General features: G+C 47.2%; 1 protein-coding gene across 2 annotated transcripts in view; it reads left to right on the forward strand.

Annotated features, from left to right (window-relative positions):
• Positions 1-21,224, forward strand: part of CFAP251 (cilia and flagella associated protein 251) — a 410,814-nt gene that overhangs the window by 312,824 nt on the left and 76,766 nt on the right. For both annotated transcript variants that reach the window (XM_069214923.1, XM_069214922.1), the window contains exons 18-19: positions 4,965-5,055; positions 5,535-5,678. In XM_069214923.1, the coding sequence (XP_069071024.1) occupies positions 4,965-5,055; positions 5,535-5,678 (235 nt within the window). The remainder of the gene's footprint in view (positions 1-4,964; positions 5,056-5,534; positions 5,679-21,224) is intronic.

Here is a 21,224-nt window from a genome sequence, read left to right on the forward strand (position 1 = left end):
AATGCGAAAGCATAGGTTTGAGGAAGAGCTACAATCAACTGACGTAGACCATACACAAAAGCGTATTTTCATACAGGAGGGGACAGGAAAAATAAGCACCCTTCCCCCTATTAGAAGAAAGAGAAGATTGGAGTTCCAAACTGAACAAACACCACAAACAAAGGTGGTGAAAAAGGTTACTCCACCACCCTCTCCTCCACCTGTAATTAATGTCTCACCAGCACAAACTCCATCACATTCCCCAGCTCACACCACCATGAGCCAGGGTGACCAAGATCAGGACGCATGGGACTTATACGACGCCCCAGTGTCAGATAACAGCCCGGAGGCATACCCTACGAAGCCATCTCCACCAGAGGACAGCACTGCGTATTCTCAAGTGGTGGCTAGAGCAGCACAATTTCACAATGTAAGCCTCCACTCAGAACAGGTCGAGGATGACTTTTTATTCAACACCCTCTCCTCCACCCACAGCTCATACCAAAGCCTGCCTATGCTCCCTGGTATGCTCCGGCACGCAAAAGAAATCTTTAAGGAGCCGGTCAAAAGTAGGGCAATCACACCAAGAGTGGAAAAAAAGTATAAGGCGCCTCCTACAGACCCGGTTTTCATCACTACACAGCTGCCACCAGACTGTCGTTGTAGGAGCAGCTAGGAAAAGGGCCAACTCCCACACATCTGGAGATGCACCACCCCCAGATAAAGAAAGCCGCAAGTTCGATGCAGCTGGTAAGAGAGTCGCAGCACAAGCTGCAAACCAGTGGCGCATCGCTAACTCTCAGGCACTAATTGCGCGCTATGACAGAGCCCATTGGGATGAGATGCAACATCTCATTGAACATCTGCCCAAGGACCTACAAAAGAGGGCAAAACAAGTGGTTGAGGAGGGACAGAACATTTCAAACAACCAAATACGCTCCACCATGGACGCTGCAGATACAGCTGCACGGACAATTAATACATCTGTAACTATCAGAAGGCATGCATGGCTACGAACGTCTGGATTTAAACCAGAGATTCAGCAAGCAGTTCTCAATATGCCTTTTAACGAAAAAGAACTGTTCGGTCCAGAAGTGGACACAGCGATTGAGAAACTCAAAAAGGACACGGACACTGCTAAAGCCATGGGCGCACTCTACTCCCCGCAGAGCAGAGGGAATTACAGCACATTCCGTAAAACACCCTTTAGAGGGGGGTTTCGGGGTCAGGGCACACAAGCCAGCACCTCACAGGCAACACCGTCCAGTTACCAGGGACAGTACAGAGGAGGTTTTGGGGACAATATAGAGGAGGGCAATTCCCTAGGAATAGGGGAAAATTTCAAAGCCCCAAAACCCCTACTACTAAGCAGTGACTCACATGTCACTCACCCCCTCCACACAACACCAGTGGGGGGAAGAATAGGTCATTATTAGAAAGCATGGGAGGAAATCACTACAGACACTTGGGTTCTAGCAATTATACAACATGGTTATTGCATAGAATTTCTACAATTCCCTCCAAACATACCACCAAAAGCACAAAATTTGACAAAACATCATTCCAATCTCCTGGAGATAGAAGTGCAGGCACTATTGCAGAAGAATGCAATCGAATTAGTACCAAACAAACAAATAAACACAGGAGTTTATTCACTGTACTTTCTGATACCAAAGAAGGACAAAACGCTGAGACCAATCCTAGACCTCAGAATAGTAAACACATTCATCAAATCAGACCACTTTCACATGGTCACACTACAAGAAGTGTTAGCATTGCTAAAACTACACGACTACATGACAACTTTAGACCTCAAAGACGCGTATTTCCATATACCAATACACCCATCGCACAGGAAATACCTAAGGTTTGTATTCAAAGGAATACATTACCAATTCAAGGTATTGCCTTTCGGACTAACAACCGCACCAAGAGTCTTTACCAAATGTCTAGCAGTAGTCGCTGCACACATCAGAAGGCAGCAAATACATGTGTTCCCATATCTAGACGACTGGCTAATCAAGGCCCATTCGTTAATAGAGTGCTCAAACCACACAAATCAGATCATACAAACCCTCTTCAAACTAGGGTTCACCGTCAACTTCACGAAATCCAACATTCTGCCGTGCAAGGTACAACAATACCTAGGAGCCATAATAGACTCAACAAAAGGAGTAGCCACTCCAAGTCCCCAAAGAATCCAAAATTTCAACAACATCATACAACGCATGTATCCAACACAAAAGATACAAGCAAAGATGATATTACAACTCCTAGGCATGATGTCTTCATGCATAGCCATTGTCCCAAACGCAAGACTGCACATGAGGCCCTTACAACAGTGCCTAGCATCACAGTGGTCACAAGCACAGGGTCATCTTCTAGATCTGGTGTTAATAGACCGCCAAACTTACCTCTCGCTTCTATGGTGGAACAACATAAATTTAAACAAAGGGCGGCCTTTCCAAGACCCAGTGCCACAATACGTAATAACAACAGATGCTTCCATGACAGGGTGGGGAGCACACCTCGATCAACACAGCATACAAGGACAATGGAACGTACATCAAACAAAACTGCATATAAATCACCTAGAACTGCTAGCAGTTTTTCAAGCACTAAAAGCTTTCCAACCAATAATAGTTCACAAATACATTCTCGTCAAAACAGACAACATGACAACAATGTATTATCTAAACAAACAAGGGGGGACACACTCCACGCAGTTAAGCCTGCTAGCACAAAAAATTTGGCGTTGGGCAATTCACAACCAAATTCGCCTAATAGCACAATTTATACCAGGGATTCAGAATCAACTCGCAGACAATCTCTCTCGAGATCACCAACAGGTCCACGAATGGGAAATTCACCCCCAAATTCTGAACACCTATTTCAAACTCTGGGGAACACCTCAAATAGACTTGTTTGCGACGAAGGAGAACGCAAAATGCCAAAACTTCGCATCCAGATACCCACACAAGCAGTCCCAAGGCAATGCCCTATGGATGAACTGGTCAGGGATATTTGCTTACGCTTTTCCTCCTCTCCCTCTCCTTCCTTATCTGGTAAACAAACTCAGTCAAAACAAACTCAAACTCATATTAATAGCACCAACTTGGGCAAGGCAACCCTGGTACACAACGCTGCTAGACCTATCAGTAGTACCCCACATCAGATTGCCCAACAGGCCAGATCTATTGACACAACACAACCAAAAGATCAGACACCCAGATCCAGCATCGCTGAATCTAGCAATTTGGCTCCTGAAATCCTAGAATTCGGGCACTTACAACTTACCCAAGAATGTATGGAAGTCATAAAGCAAGCCAGAAGGCCATCCACCAGGCACTGCTATGCAAGTAAATGGAAGAGGTTTGTTTGCTACTGCCATATTAATCAAATCCAACCATTACACACGACTCCAAAACATGTAGTGGGTTACTTGCTTCACTTACAAAAATCTAACCTGGCTTTCTCTTCCATTAAAATACACCTTGCAGCAATATCTGCATACCTGCAGACTACCTATTCAACTTCCCTATATAGGATACCAGTCATTAAAGCATTCATGGAGGGCCTTAAGAGAATTATACCACCAAGAACACCACCTGTTCCTTCATGGAACCTAAATGTTGTCCTAACTAGACTTATGGGTCCACCTTTTGAACCCATGCACTCCTGCGAAATACAGTTCCTAACCTGGAAGGTTGCATTTCTCATCGCCATTACTTCCCTAAGAAGAGTAAGCGAGATTCAGGCGTTTACAATACAAGAACCTTTTATACAACTACACAAGAATAAGGTCGTCCTAAGGACTAATCCAAAATTTTTACCAAAGGTTATTTCACCGTTCCATCTAAATCAAACAGTGGAACTTCCAGTGTTCTTTCCACAGCCAGATACCGTAGCTGAGAGGGCACTACATACATTAGATGTCAAAAGAGCATTAATGTATTACATTGACAGAACAAAGAACATCAGAAAGACTAAACAACTATTTATTGCATTTCAAAAACCTCATGCAGGAAACCCAATATCAAAACAAGGTATAGCCAGATGGATAGTTAAATGCATCCAAATCTGCTACCTTAAAGCTAAACGACAGCTGCCCCTTACACCAAGGGCACACTCAACCAGAAAGAAAGGTGCTACCATGGCCTTTCTAGGAAACATCCCAATGCAAGAAATATGTAAGGCAGCCACATGGTCTACGCCTCACACATTCACCAAGCACTACTGTGTAGACGTGTTATCCGCACAACAAGCCACAGTAGGTCAAGCCGTATTAAGAACATTGTTTCAGACTACTTCCACTCCTACAGGCTGAGCCACCGCTTTTGGGGAGATAACTGCTTACTAGTCTATGCAAAACATGCGTATCTACAGCGACAGATGCCATCGAACTGAAAATGTCACTTACCCAGTGTACATCTGTTCGTGGCATCAGTCGCTGTAGATTCGCATGTGCCCACCCGCCTCCCCGGGAGCCTGTAGCAGTTCGGAAGTTACCTTCAACTATTTGTATATATATCATTTCAACCTTAAATAAGTACATACTTAGTCACTCCATTGCATGGGCACTATTACTACAATTCAACTCCTACCTCACCCTCTGCGGGGAAAAACAATCGAAGATGGAGTCGACGCCCATGCGCAATGGAGACAAAAGGAGGAGTCACTCGGTCCCGTGACTCGAAAGACTTCTTCGAAGAAAAACAACTTGTAACACTCCGGCCCAACACCAGATGGCGAGCTATGCAAAACATGCGAATCTACAGCGACTGATGCCACGAACAGATGTACACTGGGTAAGTGACATTTTCATTTTCAATCGAACCCGCTAGCTTAATTACCTGTTTCTATGGGGGTGTTATAGAGGGAGGGGATAACTTTGACAGCCAGGAATGTTGCTTTGTTGTCATTCATACGCCGATCTCTTGCACCGTTCTTGCGCCAATGTTTGACCAGCACCTTTGTTGTTGCAGAGCTCTGGAGGCGGCTGCCTCTCTCGGTGGAGAGGATCTTGTTCCCTTCTATGGTCTGCTGGATGGCGGAAGAGATGGCGAGTTTTTCAGGGTGAGAATGGTCGCCGTGGAGAATGTTTATGCATATAGCTGGCACCTTTATCAGGCATCAGTACTAGCCATTTCGTCACTTTTTTTAGTAAAATATTCTATAATCTTTTAAACATGTTTGGTGTGTAGGTATAGCAGCTTTAAAGTCTTTTCAAGTTATTTCTTCTGGTATTCTACGACTTTAAGTTGAGGCCTTAAAAGGAAAACCATATCGTCTGTTGCTGATTTTCTCATTTGTACCGACCTTGGCTTGAAAAAAGAAGGCCGTGCAGGTACTGGCAAGGTGGCAACCCTATCTTGGGCAGTATAATTAAACGCGCATAAGCAAATGCATGAGATTGCACTGTTATGAGTTTTACCTGCGGCTTCTGCCTCTTAATTTCATGACATCGTTTTGACGCCGCCATTTATGTGATGTCCTTTAAATGGTTTCTCTGTTGAACCAGCGATTCATTGTCCTTTCTTGTTGTTCCTGCTTAGGAAATGGAGGACTATTTTTACTACGCACTGCTGCGTAGCCAAGGCGTTGATACAATGGAGGCCAGGCACGTGGCGACGCGAATTCCGTTGAAGGAAGTGCCGTTTATAATGCGCGCCCTCGGATTCTATCCAACAGAACAAGAGGTCAGTAAAGCACGAGCTTGAATAGTGAGTTCTTTACTTCAGACAATTGGTTTTCATTCATAATGATAAATGACAAAAACGTCGAAGGCAGCATGCCACGCAAGCTTTTATATTTAGCAGACGGCAAAAATAGCATTCATGCTAATTTTCTCAACTAAAATTTAATTTACGAAAAAAGACAAAACACTGTAAAACAACAGGCATAGACCACCCCTGTTTTGCAAGACAGTACTGTCTTTGAAGCGACAGTGATGATGGTAAAGTGCAAAGCTGCCAAAAATTAAAGACAGAAAGGGCCAGATGTATCATTTTTCCTAATAGCGATGACCTAATTGCAATCTTCTGCGAACCGCAATTAGGTATTCGCTATTTGAATGTATGACACTCCAGGGGGTAGGTCGCAATTTGCGACCCATTGTGAATGGCTACAATCACAGGGATGGTGGCCTCCTGGGCTTAGCAGACCACCATGTCTGTGATTGCTTTTAAATAAAGGATTTTTTTTTTAAATGCAGCGAGTTTTCCTTAAAGGAAAACAGGATGCGTTTAAAGAAGAAAAATGAAAAGTTTTCTTTTCATTTTTTTAAGAGTAGGCAGTGGTCCGTGCTCTTAAAAAATGTTTTTGCATGCATTCACAAAGGAGAAGTGGTCCCTTGGGGACCCCTTCCCGTTTGCGCGTGGGTTACCACCTACTTAAAGTAGGTAGTAAAATGCGAATGTTTTGTGACAGCATTTTGGTCACAAAACATTCCTGCATACTGCTGCGATTCGGTATTAGGAAGGGACGCCCTTGACACACCCTTCCTAATACTGAATCAGCATGTAGTCGCAATTCCAATTTGCGATTTGGTAGCAAGTTACCGAACTGCAAATTGGGATTCATACATACCAAAATGCATTTTTTTGCAATTGCGATCGCAAAAATGTATGACACATCTGTCCCAAAGCAACTAGTGAGAAATAGTGCCTAGGTAGGGACCTCTTTAAGCTGTGTGTGCGTTGTTTCCGTGTTCATGGACAGGCCATATTCCTCTATGGTTACTTCGTAATGTTTTGACCGGAGTGGTTTTGTGACGTGTCAAATATGATAAATCAAAACAATTTTCCAGACCTCGACCCTGGCTTTCTGCAGTGGTTCCTAAAAATGAGTGGCAAAATCTTAATGTTCGTTTACTTTTTCGTTTTACTTTTATATTTACTGGAACAATTGTATATTTATCTTTTACATTTTCTTATTGTGAGTTTCCTGCAAGAGACAACTTTTTCTTTTTTTTGAAGTGTTTTGTGAACCACGAGGCGCCCACTACAGGATCCATTACTGTGGCTAGCCCTTCTTTTATTCTCAATTTGTGACTCCATTGCAAAAGCTTTACATGATAATCGCTGGCGATAATTAAGGTGCACAAAAATAACTATTCAGCTATCCATAATTTGAAAACAAAACTGTCAGGGAAAGCCTCGTGGAGCAGATGGGCTTCCAGAGAGGAACCAAACATTTGTAAGGAACAATTAGTTCGCACAGCCCAGGGGGCAAGAAGGTCAAATTATTTGAATTAAGGGGAGCACGCGGAGGGGTCTGGTGGGATCAGCCTGAACTAGGAGATGGAGCATATGGGACGAAACAAGACGAGAGAGTCCAGAGGGGGAACACATTGATATATCTAAGGACAATACAAAGAAAGTGAAACTAAAGGTGGAAAGAGAATACCAACCAGTGAAGTGATGAAGTGAGGAAAGAGATAAGCAGTAGGGGAAAGATTAAAGGGAAGTTGGATAGGAAAATGAACGAATCATTTTCGAGGGTGGAAAATTACAGGCGGAAAAGTAAATAATAAAGATGGAGATGAAAAAGAGTGAGACTACCGTGATTGTCAATTCACCCAAATGCCAGGGGTAGCGGAAGTGGCGTCAATTCCCCACGCACACAGACACACACACACACACACTCTTGCTTAAAGATACACACATTCACACTTACAAAAGCTTGTTTATCTAAACACAGACTCACCCTCAAGCATGAACACAACATACATTTAAAAGCATTTTTTTCGCTTACCTCAGCTGTAGGGAGGATCTAATCCAGCTAATTGTGCACCGTTTTTATTACACTAATAGTGGATAATTAAACATTATTCACTATCAGTGTAATTAAAAAAGATGAGAGAAAACAGAGAAAGGAGCCGCAATCAATGTCCATAATGACGTGCTGCCCCAGTGTTTCTGCCACCACTTTTACCACCTCTGAAAGCTCCGGGAAGCTCCGGCAAAGAAGTGCATTTCGGTTTTAGCACAATTCAAGTGAAGTGCATGTGAAGACATTGAGAAGTTAATGGCTGATAGACAGAGATATTACTGTGGATTGAAGAAGTAAACTCATTGTTTAGCCTTTCTGGCCTTTCTTGACCGAACCAAACTGAAAACTCTGCTAAATTAGGAAAACATACACAACATAAATGTAGGTGCAACATTTATCAAAAAATGATGAATGAAATTTGCAAATGTAAAAATATAAGCATTTTAATTCATTGCATTTTCTTTTTTTCCAAGCATCTCTTTATTGTATTTTAAGAACAAAAAAAATAACAAGTAAAGACCAGCAAAAGCCGCCTCTGTAACAAATCGACTTCAAGGTTACAAAGGCGTGGTACAGTTGTTAAATAACAATCTCCATGGCTTTTAAAACCTTTGTCATATTCTACACATTCTAGAAAGTGGAGACCTAGTGGTCTCGACCTGCGTATAAGTACTAGCTGTTTATTCCAATGGAGTCTTACCAGCAACAGTGCCTGAAGAGGAAAAATATGAAACTCAAAATAGTCAAGGAATCATGCACATTGCCTAAAGACAGCCTGTAAGACGGTAGCAGGACACCCCTCGGGGAATGGCATCTTGGTAGGATAGGGCAGGGGAGAGGGTGGATTATATCACCTACAAAGGTTCAGGCCAGTAGGTGTGATTCAGTCAAACAGCTGGAGGGCTTTAAGGCTTGGTGTCATGAAGCAGGTGAATTCCAGGTAGGTGAAATATTGCATGAGGGATCTCCAGATGCAAGTGAATCTTCCCTCTGTGTGGGTGATTTTTCAGGTTAGCAACTCCATAGCCAAGGTTTGCCATAGAAGTGTGAACCATGTGGGTATAGAAGGGGCTAAGGATTGTTTCCAGTGTATGGCGACCAGCTGCTTGGCCGCTCCTAGCATGTGTGAGATCAAGTGCCAGTCCTCATGGGTTATAGTGTGCAAAGTTTCAGGTCGTATGCCTAGGAGGACAGTCTCAGGAGTTGCAGGAATTGTGTAGCCTACTCCATCCCTGAAATGGCTAAGGATTCCCTTCAAGAAAATGGTGATACCTGTGCAGGACCACCAAATATGCAAGAAATCATCTGGTGCTAAAGAACAATGCCAACATAAAGGGGAAGTGGATGGAAAAATTGTGTGTAATCGTGTAGGTGTAAGATATCAGCGAGTCATTACTTTATATGCGGTTTCTCGTTGGAGAATGCTTTGCATGATTCGTGGTATATCACACCACAACAATCCCATTGTTTTGAAGACCGTTCCTTTCCAATGTCTGGGTGCCACTTTGTCTGGTAGGGATGGATTTGAGGTGGGAGGAGTGTTGGAGAACCTGGTATGCCTGGGATATGAGTCTGCGTGATCCATTAAAGGATCGTATCAGGGTCTCAAAAGCAGTCAGCTTGCGGGTGCCCCCCTGTACATTTGATGAAGAGGGAGCCCAATGGAGGATTTAATAGTATTGCAGGTTAGTGGATTCAGGAAAGTGAAACTCTTGACGGCATTGTGTAAAGGTCTTAATGGTTTTCCTCTCGAAGAGATCATTGAGGGTGCAACATTCACCCTCCCTCCATTGGCTGAAGGAGTGGGGTTTTAGTGCTGGTGGAAATTCAGGGTTGTGTGCTGGAGGTGTGTTAGGGGACGCAAAGGTGGTGAGTCCTCTTTTTACTGCTAATTTGTCCCAAATGTCCAGGACTGTTTTCGTGGGGGTGGCAAGGTAAGCGCTGCGAGGTCTTGCATATCTGGGGAGCCACGCCAAGTCCCAAAGGGGACCACAAGCCACTGCGCGATCCATGCGTAGCTAGTATTTGTCACTCTCCTGCACAAACCACTCTGACAGAAACCGAAAATGTGATGCCCAGTAGTAGTCGAGGAGGTTGGGGCAACCCAACCCCCCACAAACTCGAGGGAGCATCAATACCTCATTAGAAAAGTGGGGATGCCTTCCCCCCCATATGAAGTAGCAGATATCCCGCTGGAGAGAGAATTTCATCCTGAGGGATTGGTGGAGGGTGGCACTGGAAGAGGTATAGGAGTTTTGGCAGGAGGAACATCTTGACTGCATTCAAACTAACCAGCCAGGAAATCTGGAGAGGTTTCCATCTGTGCAAATCATCTAAGGTGGACATTTGATCATCAGGCCAATTAGCCAACATCCAAGTGTTTAAGTTTAGAGTGAGATGGAGGCCTAAATACTTAATCGATCTAGAGGCCCATTGAAAAGGGGCAAGGAGTTGGATGGTCTGTGGTTTGGACGGGAGATAGTTAGGTTCAAGGCTTGCAACTTGGTCCGATTAATCTTGAAGCCTGAAAATCTTTCGAAGTTCTGGAGTACCTGAACAAGTGCCAGGAGGGAGGACTCTGGCTGTGAGAGGGTTAGGATGAGGTCATCTGCAAATAAAGCTACTTTGTGACCTTGTCCACCAGAGGGGATCCCCACTATAGTGTCAGTATGGTGAATCGTAATTGCCAGGGGCTCTACAGCTAAAGGGAACAGGAGTGGTGAGAGAGGGCAGCAATGTCTCATGCCTCTCTGTAAGTTGATGGCCCGAGACAGCCCTCAGTTGACTCATATTCTCGCTGTGGGTGAGGTATATGGGGCCATAATCCTATCGATCATCGCCAGCCCCAGTCCAGCCTCCGAAGTACTGCTTTTAGGTAGGGCCAACTGACTCTATCAAATGCCTTCTCCGCATCTAGTGAGAGAAGACAGGCAGGGATGGTGTAACAATGGGCTTTCTCCACCAGGTGGGCTACGCAATGGATGTTGTCCTGTCTGTTGCAAATTAAGCCAACTTGGTCTGGGTCAATCAGACCTGGAAAGAAGGGTTCTAGCATATTGGCTAATATCTTAGTGTACATTTTGGCACTGATGTTCAAGAGTGCTATAGGGCGATATGACAAGCAAAGAGACAAAACCTTGCCCGGTTTCGGAATTAGGGCGAACTCCACCTCAGCCATGTTGGGGGTGAGTCCTGAGGTTGCTGTGAAAGAAATAAACAGAGCCAACAGATGAGCTTGCAGCTGTGGGAGAAACATGCAGTAGAAGGCTACAAATAGGCCATCCAGCCCGGGCGTCTTGCCCAGGGGAAGACTATGCATCCCCCTGCTTCACTGCTATCTCCACACCAAGCACAGAGTTCTGCTAGAGGCCTCCAGGCCCCAGATGGCCTAATAGCCTCAGCATCGGAAGTGTCTGTTGTGTCCCAGCAGAGCTCGTTAAGGTAGGGAGCAAGGACCTCGGGGGGCATCTTCACTGGTGTATAAGGCTTGGTAAAAATCATGAAAGGGCTCCTGTTTAGCCATCTCCATTGGAGCCCAGATTCCCAGGGCTGTCTGTATCCCCACGATATGGGCTTTGGCCTACTGCTGCTGCTGAAGTTTGCACACTGGGGGGGTCCCTACTTCATCACCACCACCCATAGTATCTTTGTTTAAGGGTAAGGAGGGCACGTTCTGCTTTATTGGTGTGGTGTGTACGTAACTGGCCCCTCAGTATGGCCAGACGACGTTTAATATGTCTGGATGGGGTGGTGTGATCCTGACGTTCCAGTTTGTTAATTTCCTTGGCTAAGTCTGTCTCTTCCAACTAGACTCCCTCCTCCTGGCAATAGAGATAGAGGTGATCTCTACTCTGATAGTAGTCTTGAACCCATCCAAGAGTGTGTGGGTTGTAATTCCGATGTGCGCGTTAAGATCAAAGTAATTTGTTATCGCGGTATGAATTGCATCTGTAAGGAAATGGCTCCCTGTTGCAATTACCCCCCACTTTTTGCCTGATACTGATGCTGACTTGACTGAGAGGTGTGCTGGAACCCTGCTAACCAGGCCTCAGCACCAGTGTTCTTTCACCCAAAATGTACCATTGTTTCTACAATTGGCACACCCCTGGCACACAGATAAGTCCCTTGTAAAAGGTACCAGTGGTACCAAGGGCCCTGTGACCAGGGAAGGTCCCTAAAGGCTGCAGCATATGTTGTGCCACCCTAAGGGACCCCTCACCTAACACATGCACACTGCCATTGTAGATTGTGTGTGTTGGTGGGGAGAAAAAGGCAAAGTCGGCATGGCATCCCCCTCAGGATGCCATGCCCACAAAATACTGCCTGTGGCGTAGGTAAGTCACCCCTCTAGCATGCCTTACAGCCCTAAGGCAGGGTGCACTATACCACAGGTGAGGGTATAGCTGCATGAGCAATATGCCCCTACAGTGTCTAAGTCCATTCTTAGACATTGTAAGTACAGTGTGGCCATATTAAGTATATGGTCTGGGAGGTTGTCAAAACTGAACTCCACAGCTCCATAATGGCTACACTGAATACTGGGAAGTTTGGTATCAAACTTCTCAGAATAATAAACCCACACTGATGTCAGCGTTGGATTTATTAAAAAATGCACACAGAGGGCATCTTAGAAATGCCCCCTGTATTTTACCCAATTGTTAATTGTAGGACTGACTGGTCTGTGCCAGCCTGCTGCTGAGAGACGAGTTTCTGACCCCATGTGGTGAGGGCCTTTGTGCCCTCTGAGGCCAGAAACAAAGCCTGCTCTGGGTGGAGGTGCTTCACACCTCCCCCCTGCAGGAACTGTAACACCTAGCAGTGAGCCTCAAAGGCTCAGGCTTCGTGTTACAATGCCCCAGGGCACTCCAGCTAGTGGAGATGCCCGCCTCCTGGAAACATCCCCCACTTTTGGCGGCAAGTCCAGGGGAGATAATGAGAAAAACAAGGAGGAGTCACCCACCAGTCAGGACAGCCCCTAAGGTGTCCTGAGCTGAGGTGACCCCTGCCTTTAGAAATCTTCCATCTTGATTTTGGAGGATTCCCCCAATAGGAATAGGGATGTGCCCCCCTCCCCTCAAGGAGGAGGCACAAAGAGGGTGTAGCCGCCCTCAAGGACAGTAGTCATTGGCTACTGCCCTCCCAGACCTAAACACCCCCCTAAATTCAGTATTTAGGGGCTCCCCAGATCCCAGGAAACTAGATTCCTGCAACATTAACAAGAAGAAGGACTGCTGACCTGAAGCCCTGCAGTGAAGACGGAGACGACAACTGCTTTCGCCCCATCCCTACCGGCCTGTCTCCCAACTTCGAAGAAACCTGCAACAGCGACGCATCCAACAGGGACCAGCGACCTCTGAAGCCTCAGAAGACTGCCCTGCAACCAAGGACCAAGAAACTCCTGTGAACAGCGGCCCTGTTCAACAATCTGCAACTTTCTTGCAACAAAGAAACAACTTTAAAGACTTAACGTTTCCCGCCGGAAGTGTGAGATTTTCCACTCTGCATCCGACTCCCCCGGCTCGACCTGCGGAAAACCAACACTTCAGGGAGGACTCCCCGGCAACTGCGAGCCCGTGAGTAGCCAGAGACGACCCCCATGAGCCCCCACAGTGACGCCTGCAGAGGAAATCCAGAGGCTCCCCCTGACCGCGACTGCCTGTAACAAGGGACCCGACATCTGGAACCAACACTGCACCCGCAGCCCCCAGGACCTGAAGGAACCGAACTCCAGTGCAGGAGCGACCCCCAGGCGACCCTCTGCCTAGTCCAGGTGGTGGCTACCCAGAGGAGCCCCCCGTGCCTGCCTGCATCGTTGAAGAGACCCCACCGGGTCTCCCCATTACTTCCTATCTAAAACCCGACACCTGTTTGCACTCTGCACCCGGCTGCCCCTGTGCCGCTGAGGGTGTACTTTCTGTGCCTGCTTGTGTCCCCCCCCCCCGGTGCCCTACAAAACCCCCCTGGTCTGCACCCCTAGGACGCGGATACTTACCTGCTGGCAGACTGGAACCGGGGCACCCCTGTTCTCCATTGAAGCCTATGTGTTTTGGGCACCTCTTTGACCTCTGCACCTGACCGGCCCTGAGCTGCTGGTGTGGTAACTTTGGGGTTGCCTTGAACCCCTAACGGTGGGCTACCTTGGACCCAACTTTGAACCCTGTAAGTGTTTTACTTAACATTTACCTACCTCCCCCAGGAACTGTTGATTTTTGCACTGTGTCCACTTTTAAAATAGCTTATTGCCATTTTTGTCAAAACTGTACATGATATTGTGATTATTCAAAGTTCCTAGAATACCTGAGTGAAATACCTTTCATTTGAAGTATTACGTGCAAATCTTGAACCTGTGGTTCTTAAAATAAACTAAGAAAATATATTTTTCTATATAAAAACCTATTGGCTTGGAGTAAGTCTTTGAGTGTGTGTTCCTCATTTATTGCCTGTGTGTGTGTTCAACAAATGCTTAACACTACCCTCTGATAAGCCTACTGCTCGACCACACTACCACAAATTAGAGCATTAGAATTATCTCTTTTTGTCACTATCTTACCTCTAAGGGAAACCCTTGGACTCTGTGCACACTATTTCTTACTTTGAAATAGTATATACAGAGCCAACTTCCTACAGCATCTACATTGACTGGATCTCTCAGGAGGGATGGGTGCATGTGCCAACTGGGCAGGTGGTCGGCCCACCCAGCCAGCCACTCCAGGTCAATTCCACATGAGCATGGTCAGTGACCGAGATATCTGAGATGAGGGTAGATTCTATGTGAGGTAGCAGGGAGTGTGAGAGAAAGAGATATTCTATGTGTTAATAAAATTGATGGACGTGTGAAAATAATGAATAATCACTCGTCACTGGGTGGTGCTCCCGCCATGTATCTATTAACCCCAAGTCAGTTATATCCCTTTTGAGGGCTGCTGACATGGCTCCCGTCGCCTGGTGAGTGGCCGCACTGCAGTCCAGTGTCGGGTCCCACATGAGGTTGAAATCCCCTGCTAGAATTAAGTTGCCCTCCGCTCCAATCACCTGTTCCTCTATCAAACATCGAATCAAAGTGTCCTGCGCCTGGTTAGCAGCATATAGATTAAGGAGTGTAAGTGAGCGGGCCCTTGTTGTGTCAGAAGTTTATGGAAGCAAACTTTGTCATCGTGAACTATGCATGTGGGCTTAGCACAGAATGAAGCTTTGCAGAAGATAGCCACTCCCGCGGTTTTGGAAGGGGTGAGGGCCAAGGGTCTAATAGGGTGCCTAGGGTGTGCCATACATTGAGGGGGTCATTCTGACCCCGGCGGGCGGCGGGAGCCGCCCGCCTGGCGGGAACCGCCGAATGACCGCACCGCGGTCAAAAGACCGCGGCGGCCATTCTGGCTTTCCCGCTGGGCTGGCGGGCGACCGCCAGAAGGCCGCCCACCAGCCCAGCGGGAAACCCCCTGCAACAATGAAGCCGGCTCCGAATGGAGCCGGCGGAGTTGTAGGGGTGCGACGGGAGCAGTGGCACCCGTCGCGATTTTCAGTGTCTGCAAAGCAGACACTGAAAATCTTTATGGGGCCCTGTTAGGGGGCCCCTGCACTGCCCATGCCAGTGGCATGGGCAGTGCAAGGGGTCCCACGACACCCGTTCCCGCCATCCTGTTCCTGGCGGTAAAAACCGCCAGGAACAGGATGGCGGGAAGGGGGTCGGAATCCCCATGGAGGATTCCCTGGGCCAGGGGAAAACCGTCGGGAAACCGCCGGTTCCCCTTTTATGACCGCGGCTTTACCGCCGCGGTCAGAATGGCCCAGGAAGCACCGCCAGCCTGTTGGCGGTGCTTCCGCGGTCCCCGGCCGGAATGACCCCCTGAGTGTCTTGTTGAAGGAGGTGTGTTTCCTGGAGGAAAATTACATCAGTGTCCTGCTGGAGAAGATATCGCCAGATCTGCTTACATTTGTTGGGGGAGTTGAGCTCATCTACATTGAGCGTGAGGAGCTTAATCCCAGTTGTGGTAGCCATAGGAGAGAAGCAGCCATGGTATTGCGAGAGCCCAGGGACATGCGACATCAGGCTCTTTTTCCACGTAGAAATGCACTCTTGTAAGGATGTCAGGAGGAAAGTCCCAGCGTCCCGTCGCACCTGCAATCCGGTGTGCCCTGTCCAGCATAGGAGGGGAGGTGTCAGGGTTACCCCTAATGGCGTGGAGCAAGTCCACTACAAAGGAAACAATATCCTGGCCTTTCAAGCCCTCAGTAACCCCCCGGATGTGGATGTTGTTGTTCCTATTTCGATTTTCCATATCCTCATGTTTGAACTGGAGTTCGGTCTGCTGGTCCTCTAGGGGGGTATAGGGCCTTGAGATCCTCAGTTTGTGAGTCAAGGGTCAGTTTCATGTCATTAACCCTCACCCCCAGACCGTCCATGTCCTGCTTAAGATCTTGTATACAAGACTTGAAGTCTGCCTTGAGGGATCCGATTTCAGCTTAGTTTGCAGAGAAAGTTGTCCATGTAGGCCTGTGTAGTGGAGCCAACGAGGTGGGGACTCTGGACCCCTCCACCTCCCCAGCATCAGAATCCATATTTCGTGGATTTGGTTTCTTCCTCAAAGAGGTGATGGGGATGTCTTTGGTTGTTGCACCAGGAGTTACCCTGTCAAATTTGCCACAAGGTGTAGCAAGGCCCCCACCGACTGCAGGAGACTCCTCGGGCAGACAGCTGTCATGTAGGACGAACCAACCACTGACAGCAGTGGCCTGAGGCTGCTGTGATATAGTCAAAGGAATAAGTAGGTACCTCAGGGTCAACAGAAAAGGTGCGGGCCACCCATGGGCTTCAGTGAAGTATCAGGTGCCAGACCATCTGGATAGTCGAATGTCTACTCGGGACATCGCTCCTTCGCGCCGGTCAATGGGGCACCCCATCCCTCATCTCTCTGGTGGACCACCATCAGAGGCACCTGTGGCTGCAAATGTAATCTGTACCCCTCTAATCCTCAGTGGGTTAGTTGCTTTAGAATCAGGACCCCAATCTCCAGGGAGTTGCTGCTGCGTCCGTCAGGGGTCTCCAAAGCCTGAAGTGACCCCCAGTACAAACGGGTGGATGGTGGTGTGATGTCCCGTGAGATCCGCAGGGAACAGCCACCACTCCACAGGTCCGTTGACCTGGTCAGGCCCCCTGGGAGCAACCCATGATTCCAGGGGGTGATGAGGTGTAGAGCTGCCAGATGGTTCTAAGAGCATGCCAATTCTCCCCCCCATCCCCCTCCACCAGAAGGTCCCCACAGGCCTCTAAACGTTGGGGGGCCTCTGCGCCGCCCCCAAAGATCCTCCCCAGTTGGTGTGAGGCAAGGTTCGTGTAGTGCACAAGGGGGAGTGGGGGGGGGGGCAAGCTAGGCCAGAGTCTGTTCCCAGCTATGTACTCACCACTCTGTCCCTGAACGGGTGGTGGGCTACCTTGGCACTGAACCACCAGCCACGGAAGGACTCAGGCCCCCCAGCATGGGGGGGGGGGCATCCCCCTGCTTCACTGCTATCTCCACACCAAGCACAGAGTTCTGCTAGAGGCCTCCAGGCCCCAGATGGCCTAATAGCCAAGTAAAGACCCAGGGCCCCACCGGGCATCACCACATGCCTCCAGGTCCTCCCCACGCTGTCGTAGGGAGCACGCCTCCAGGCCCAGTGTGGGTGCCACCACAACCTCCGTGCCCTGGCTGAACCGCCTTTAAGGCCCAGACAGGACGGCAGGAGTGGGGCCGCCAGCCGCACCCCAGCTACTCTCTGAGGCGCGGTGGGTCCCCGTGCCGGATGCCACACCCCCGGGTGGGGCTCAGTAAGCTTCTTGGTGCTCTGTATGGGCGCCGCCACGGTCAGCGTCACCCAGGCTGACCCGCCCCAGGGCCCAGGCAAGATGGTGGCAGCGGGATCACCGGCTCCGGTATGGCCGCTCCTTCGGTTGCTGCCAGTTCTCTAGCCGTCTGTTACACTCTCAAGCTGGTCCGGCAGGCTCACTGGATGCAGTGGGTCACGCAATGGGCAAAATGCATGCCCCGATGGCAGTCGCTGTAATTGGCAAGGCTCCAGGGGTTGGGAGCACAAGGAAAGTGCATCCTAGTCCATACCGCCGCAGGCCACCCCACCCTCATGGTGTGTTTCTACTTAAATTAAACAACACAAAATGTGAAACATATTCCAGGTTAGGGCTTTAAGGACGAACGTCTCTAATGCCAGGGAAAGCGGTACCATTCTACCACATCACTAGCAGAGGATGGCTGTAAACTCTTCACACAGGCTGTGTAAAGACTGGAAGCTGATTGAGGTTCAGGAGAACAGGCCTTTTATTTGTATCCTTGTAGGGTGAGGCCTGTTGGCTTGTTCCCATAAAATCCTGTCAGTTCCCCTAACTGGTGTCCTGTATGTGCATGTTAAATGTGAAGATCTTGTGCAGAAGGAATGTTATCTTATGGAGGATATAGTGAATATTTGCAGAACGTGGTGGTTCCCCATCGAGTTGTCTTTTACTCCTTGATGACTTGCCTTCATGTGTGCTACTCTCCTGTGGCTCTGTCCATGAGATCCTTAGGCATTTGGTGGGCTGTGCTGAGCCTTGCCAGACCCAGCATAGAGCTCTGTTCCCTGGGCCGAGCTGAGGAGGTCCTAGTGAAAGAGATGCCTTCTACAGGAGGATGCGATTTCATTCCAGCCAAAATCACGTTCCCTGCCCATTTGGTGCTAGTCTTTTCCTAGTATTTTGGAAGAGCCTGGAAAGGCAAAATACAACCCAGAAGATGAACTATCTCCAGATAGGAAGAATATTTAAAAATCTGTCAGTAGGTTGAGCTTGGATTTACCCTTGTTTCCTTACCAGTGCCCCAATAAGGATAAATATTGTCCCCCTAATTCTGAGGCTTTTACCTTGTTTGTACTCGAGGAGACTCAACAGACAGTTGTGGATCAGGAACAAGACTCTGGATCTCTCTGTTGCTGGAATATTGCTGGATAACCCTCCCTGTGCAGTGTGTTAAAAGCTCAAGTGCGGTGTTCTAAAAGAGATATGCAGCCCATTTGGAACACTTTTTTCCTAAAGTGGACCTGGCTCTAGAAGTGCTATGTTTAATGCTACTCTGAATTGTATACTGAGTCCATTATTTGTTGGCCCTGGAGATTCCTTCCACCAACATGAACCCAATTCTTCCTAAACATCTCATCAATCAACAGCCTCACTCTTCACACCAGCCATATGAAACAACAAACCTGGATTTCTGACAACTTTCCCATGTCCAACATGCATAAAATATGTTCCTTTGTATGACTGCCAGTTACAAAAAAAGAAAAACAAACAAATTGATGCATCATTTTTTATCTGATAGAGACATCTACCTGCAGATTCCTTGCTTTAGAATTCTTCCCCAGGTGCCAGACTGAATCCGGAAATGTTTCCAATCAGTAGTTCTGCATGTCAGAAGAGGGCGTCTCGTGTGACTCTGTAATGATATCATCCACTGGATGTGACATCGATAGAGTCCATATAATCCCCTCTTTAAAGTGCTGGTGTCAGTTAATCCTTTTCTGCGCTTCCAACGTCGATCCGGAGCAGTTCCTTAGGCCGTTTTTGGCCTATTTCGACTTTATTCAGTTGGAGGAACAGTGTGTACCTTACTTCCTTTGGAAGATACCTTTATACATTAGTATAATGAAAGCGGTAGGCGAGCTTGTCTTGTACCTTCTGGTGATTTCTATATCTCTTGTTCCTATAGAAACAGTCTTTCCTATAATCATCCATTATTACTCTTCTATAGGTTGAAACTCATTTCATTGATTCAGCTTTTACTATGTTGTTCTCAGTTTGTGAACTTCCACTTGTGGGGTTTTATCCCAAAAGGACTATGTATTTTACCTTTTGTTCCGTACTTCACTCAGGTTTTGCTCACCTGCTGTCTTCTTTTAAGCTTTTGATATCAGCGACCTGATTGTAGACTACTCAGTCAGTTGGCATTGGCTTAAATGCTTTGGTAGCCTTTACTTTACTTGGGTTTGTGATGTCTTCCACACTTTCCATTCTCTTATATTAGTACTATCTTGCCGATTACTCTGCTCGGTCCTCATATATATTTCTGACAAAATCGAAGTGACAGCTTCTTTTTTTCCTATGTGCATTATATGTTCCAGATGGTCCTGGAGTTGTTAACTTTATCTCTAGCAGTTTTTTTGTAGGTTGCCATATTTCTATTAAAGCATTGTTCAGTGCTTTCTCTATCACAGATTGGTGCTTGGGTTTCCCCCTTTTATCTGTGCTTTTACAGAGCAGGTTTGGCTAGAATAATGGCTTTCTATGCAAAGAGCTATAGCTCAGTGGCCTTCCCTGTACACTCTGGTCCCCCATGTGCTGGCTGACCATGATTTCCATCCCTCCTTGGGAGCAAGTAGTTTTTATGTTTCTTATTGCTGTTGTCTTCTGCCACATTTTTTACCCACTGCCACGGTAAGGCATGCTTCTCAATACCTTTGTGTCTTTACTTGCCCGTAGTCCTTCTCACAGTTCTTGTGGTGTGGCATATGTTTTTACTTATCTATATTCCTTAGAAAGCCCAGTCTCTTTTCTCTTTTTCTAGACCCTCTTATAGTCATTGATTTTTAGTAAGGTCAGTCGTGATCTGTATTAAAATCTGCTGCGCATTGGCCAAGAAGCATCCTCCTGAGGGTTTGCCTACTTATTCCACCTGAGCCAGATCCATGACCGCTGCATTAGAATGCAGAGTTCCAATCCTAAATATCTTCCAGGCAGCGACGTGAGCTTCCGTGCACATTACTGTCTAGACATTCAGGTCCATTCTGATAGGCTTTTTGCCTATTTTTCCCTGAAGGACTTTCTTGTCTGAAATTGTTCTGCAGTCCCTCCTCTGGGGATGGTATTTCTTTGGTATCTAATTCTAAAGTAAGGAATCTGCAGCTAGATGTAACACCTTCTACCTTCAGTAACGCCTTATCTGGTAGAGAGAGGATCTGGGCTCAGATTCCTTATTGACCCACCCATCCCCCCCACTCTGCAACCTTATTTCTAAGGACAGGGGTTTTCCCCCTTACAGGGAAGGCTCTGCAAACTGTTTTCTTTTTCCCTCAAGATCCCATCCTGGGCATTATGATGCGTTAATTGGGAGTTCATAATTAATTGACACAGAGATGGCTCTTTTGTGGCACACTGTTTTCATAGGCAATTTCTATAAGGGGCTCTGCATTTTTGGTGTGGAAAACAGTAATGGAAAAAACTGACGTCAGCACAATGGAGAGGGGATTATATGACTTTGTCGACATCACATCTGGTGGGCGACGTTGCTGCAGAGTCGCACAGTGCCCTCTTACAACGCGGAGAGATACTGCTGGGAAACATTTCCAGATCCAGTCTGTCACCTGCAGGGGAATTCTAAGGTAAGGAATCTGTGGCTAGAGCCTTTCTCTACCAGATAAGGCCTTACTGAAGGTAAGTAACTTGTTTGATGAGC

This window comes from Pleurodeles waltl, chromosome 11 (assembly GCF_031143425.1).
Source record: "Pleurodeles waltl isolate 20211129_DDA chromosome 11, aPleWal1.hap1.20221129, whole genome shotgun sequence".
Classification (NCBI taxonomy): Eukaryota; Metazoa; Chordata; class Amphibia; order Caudata; family Salamandridae; genus Pleurodeles; species Pleurodeles waltl.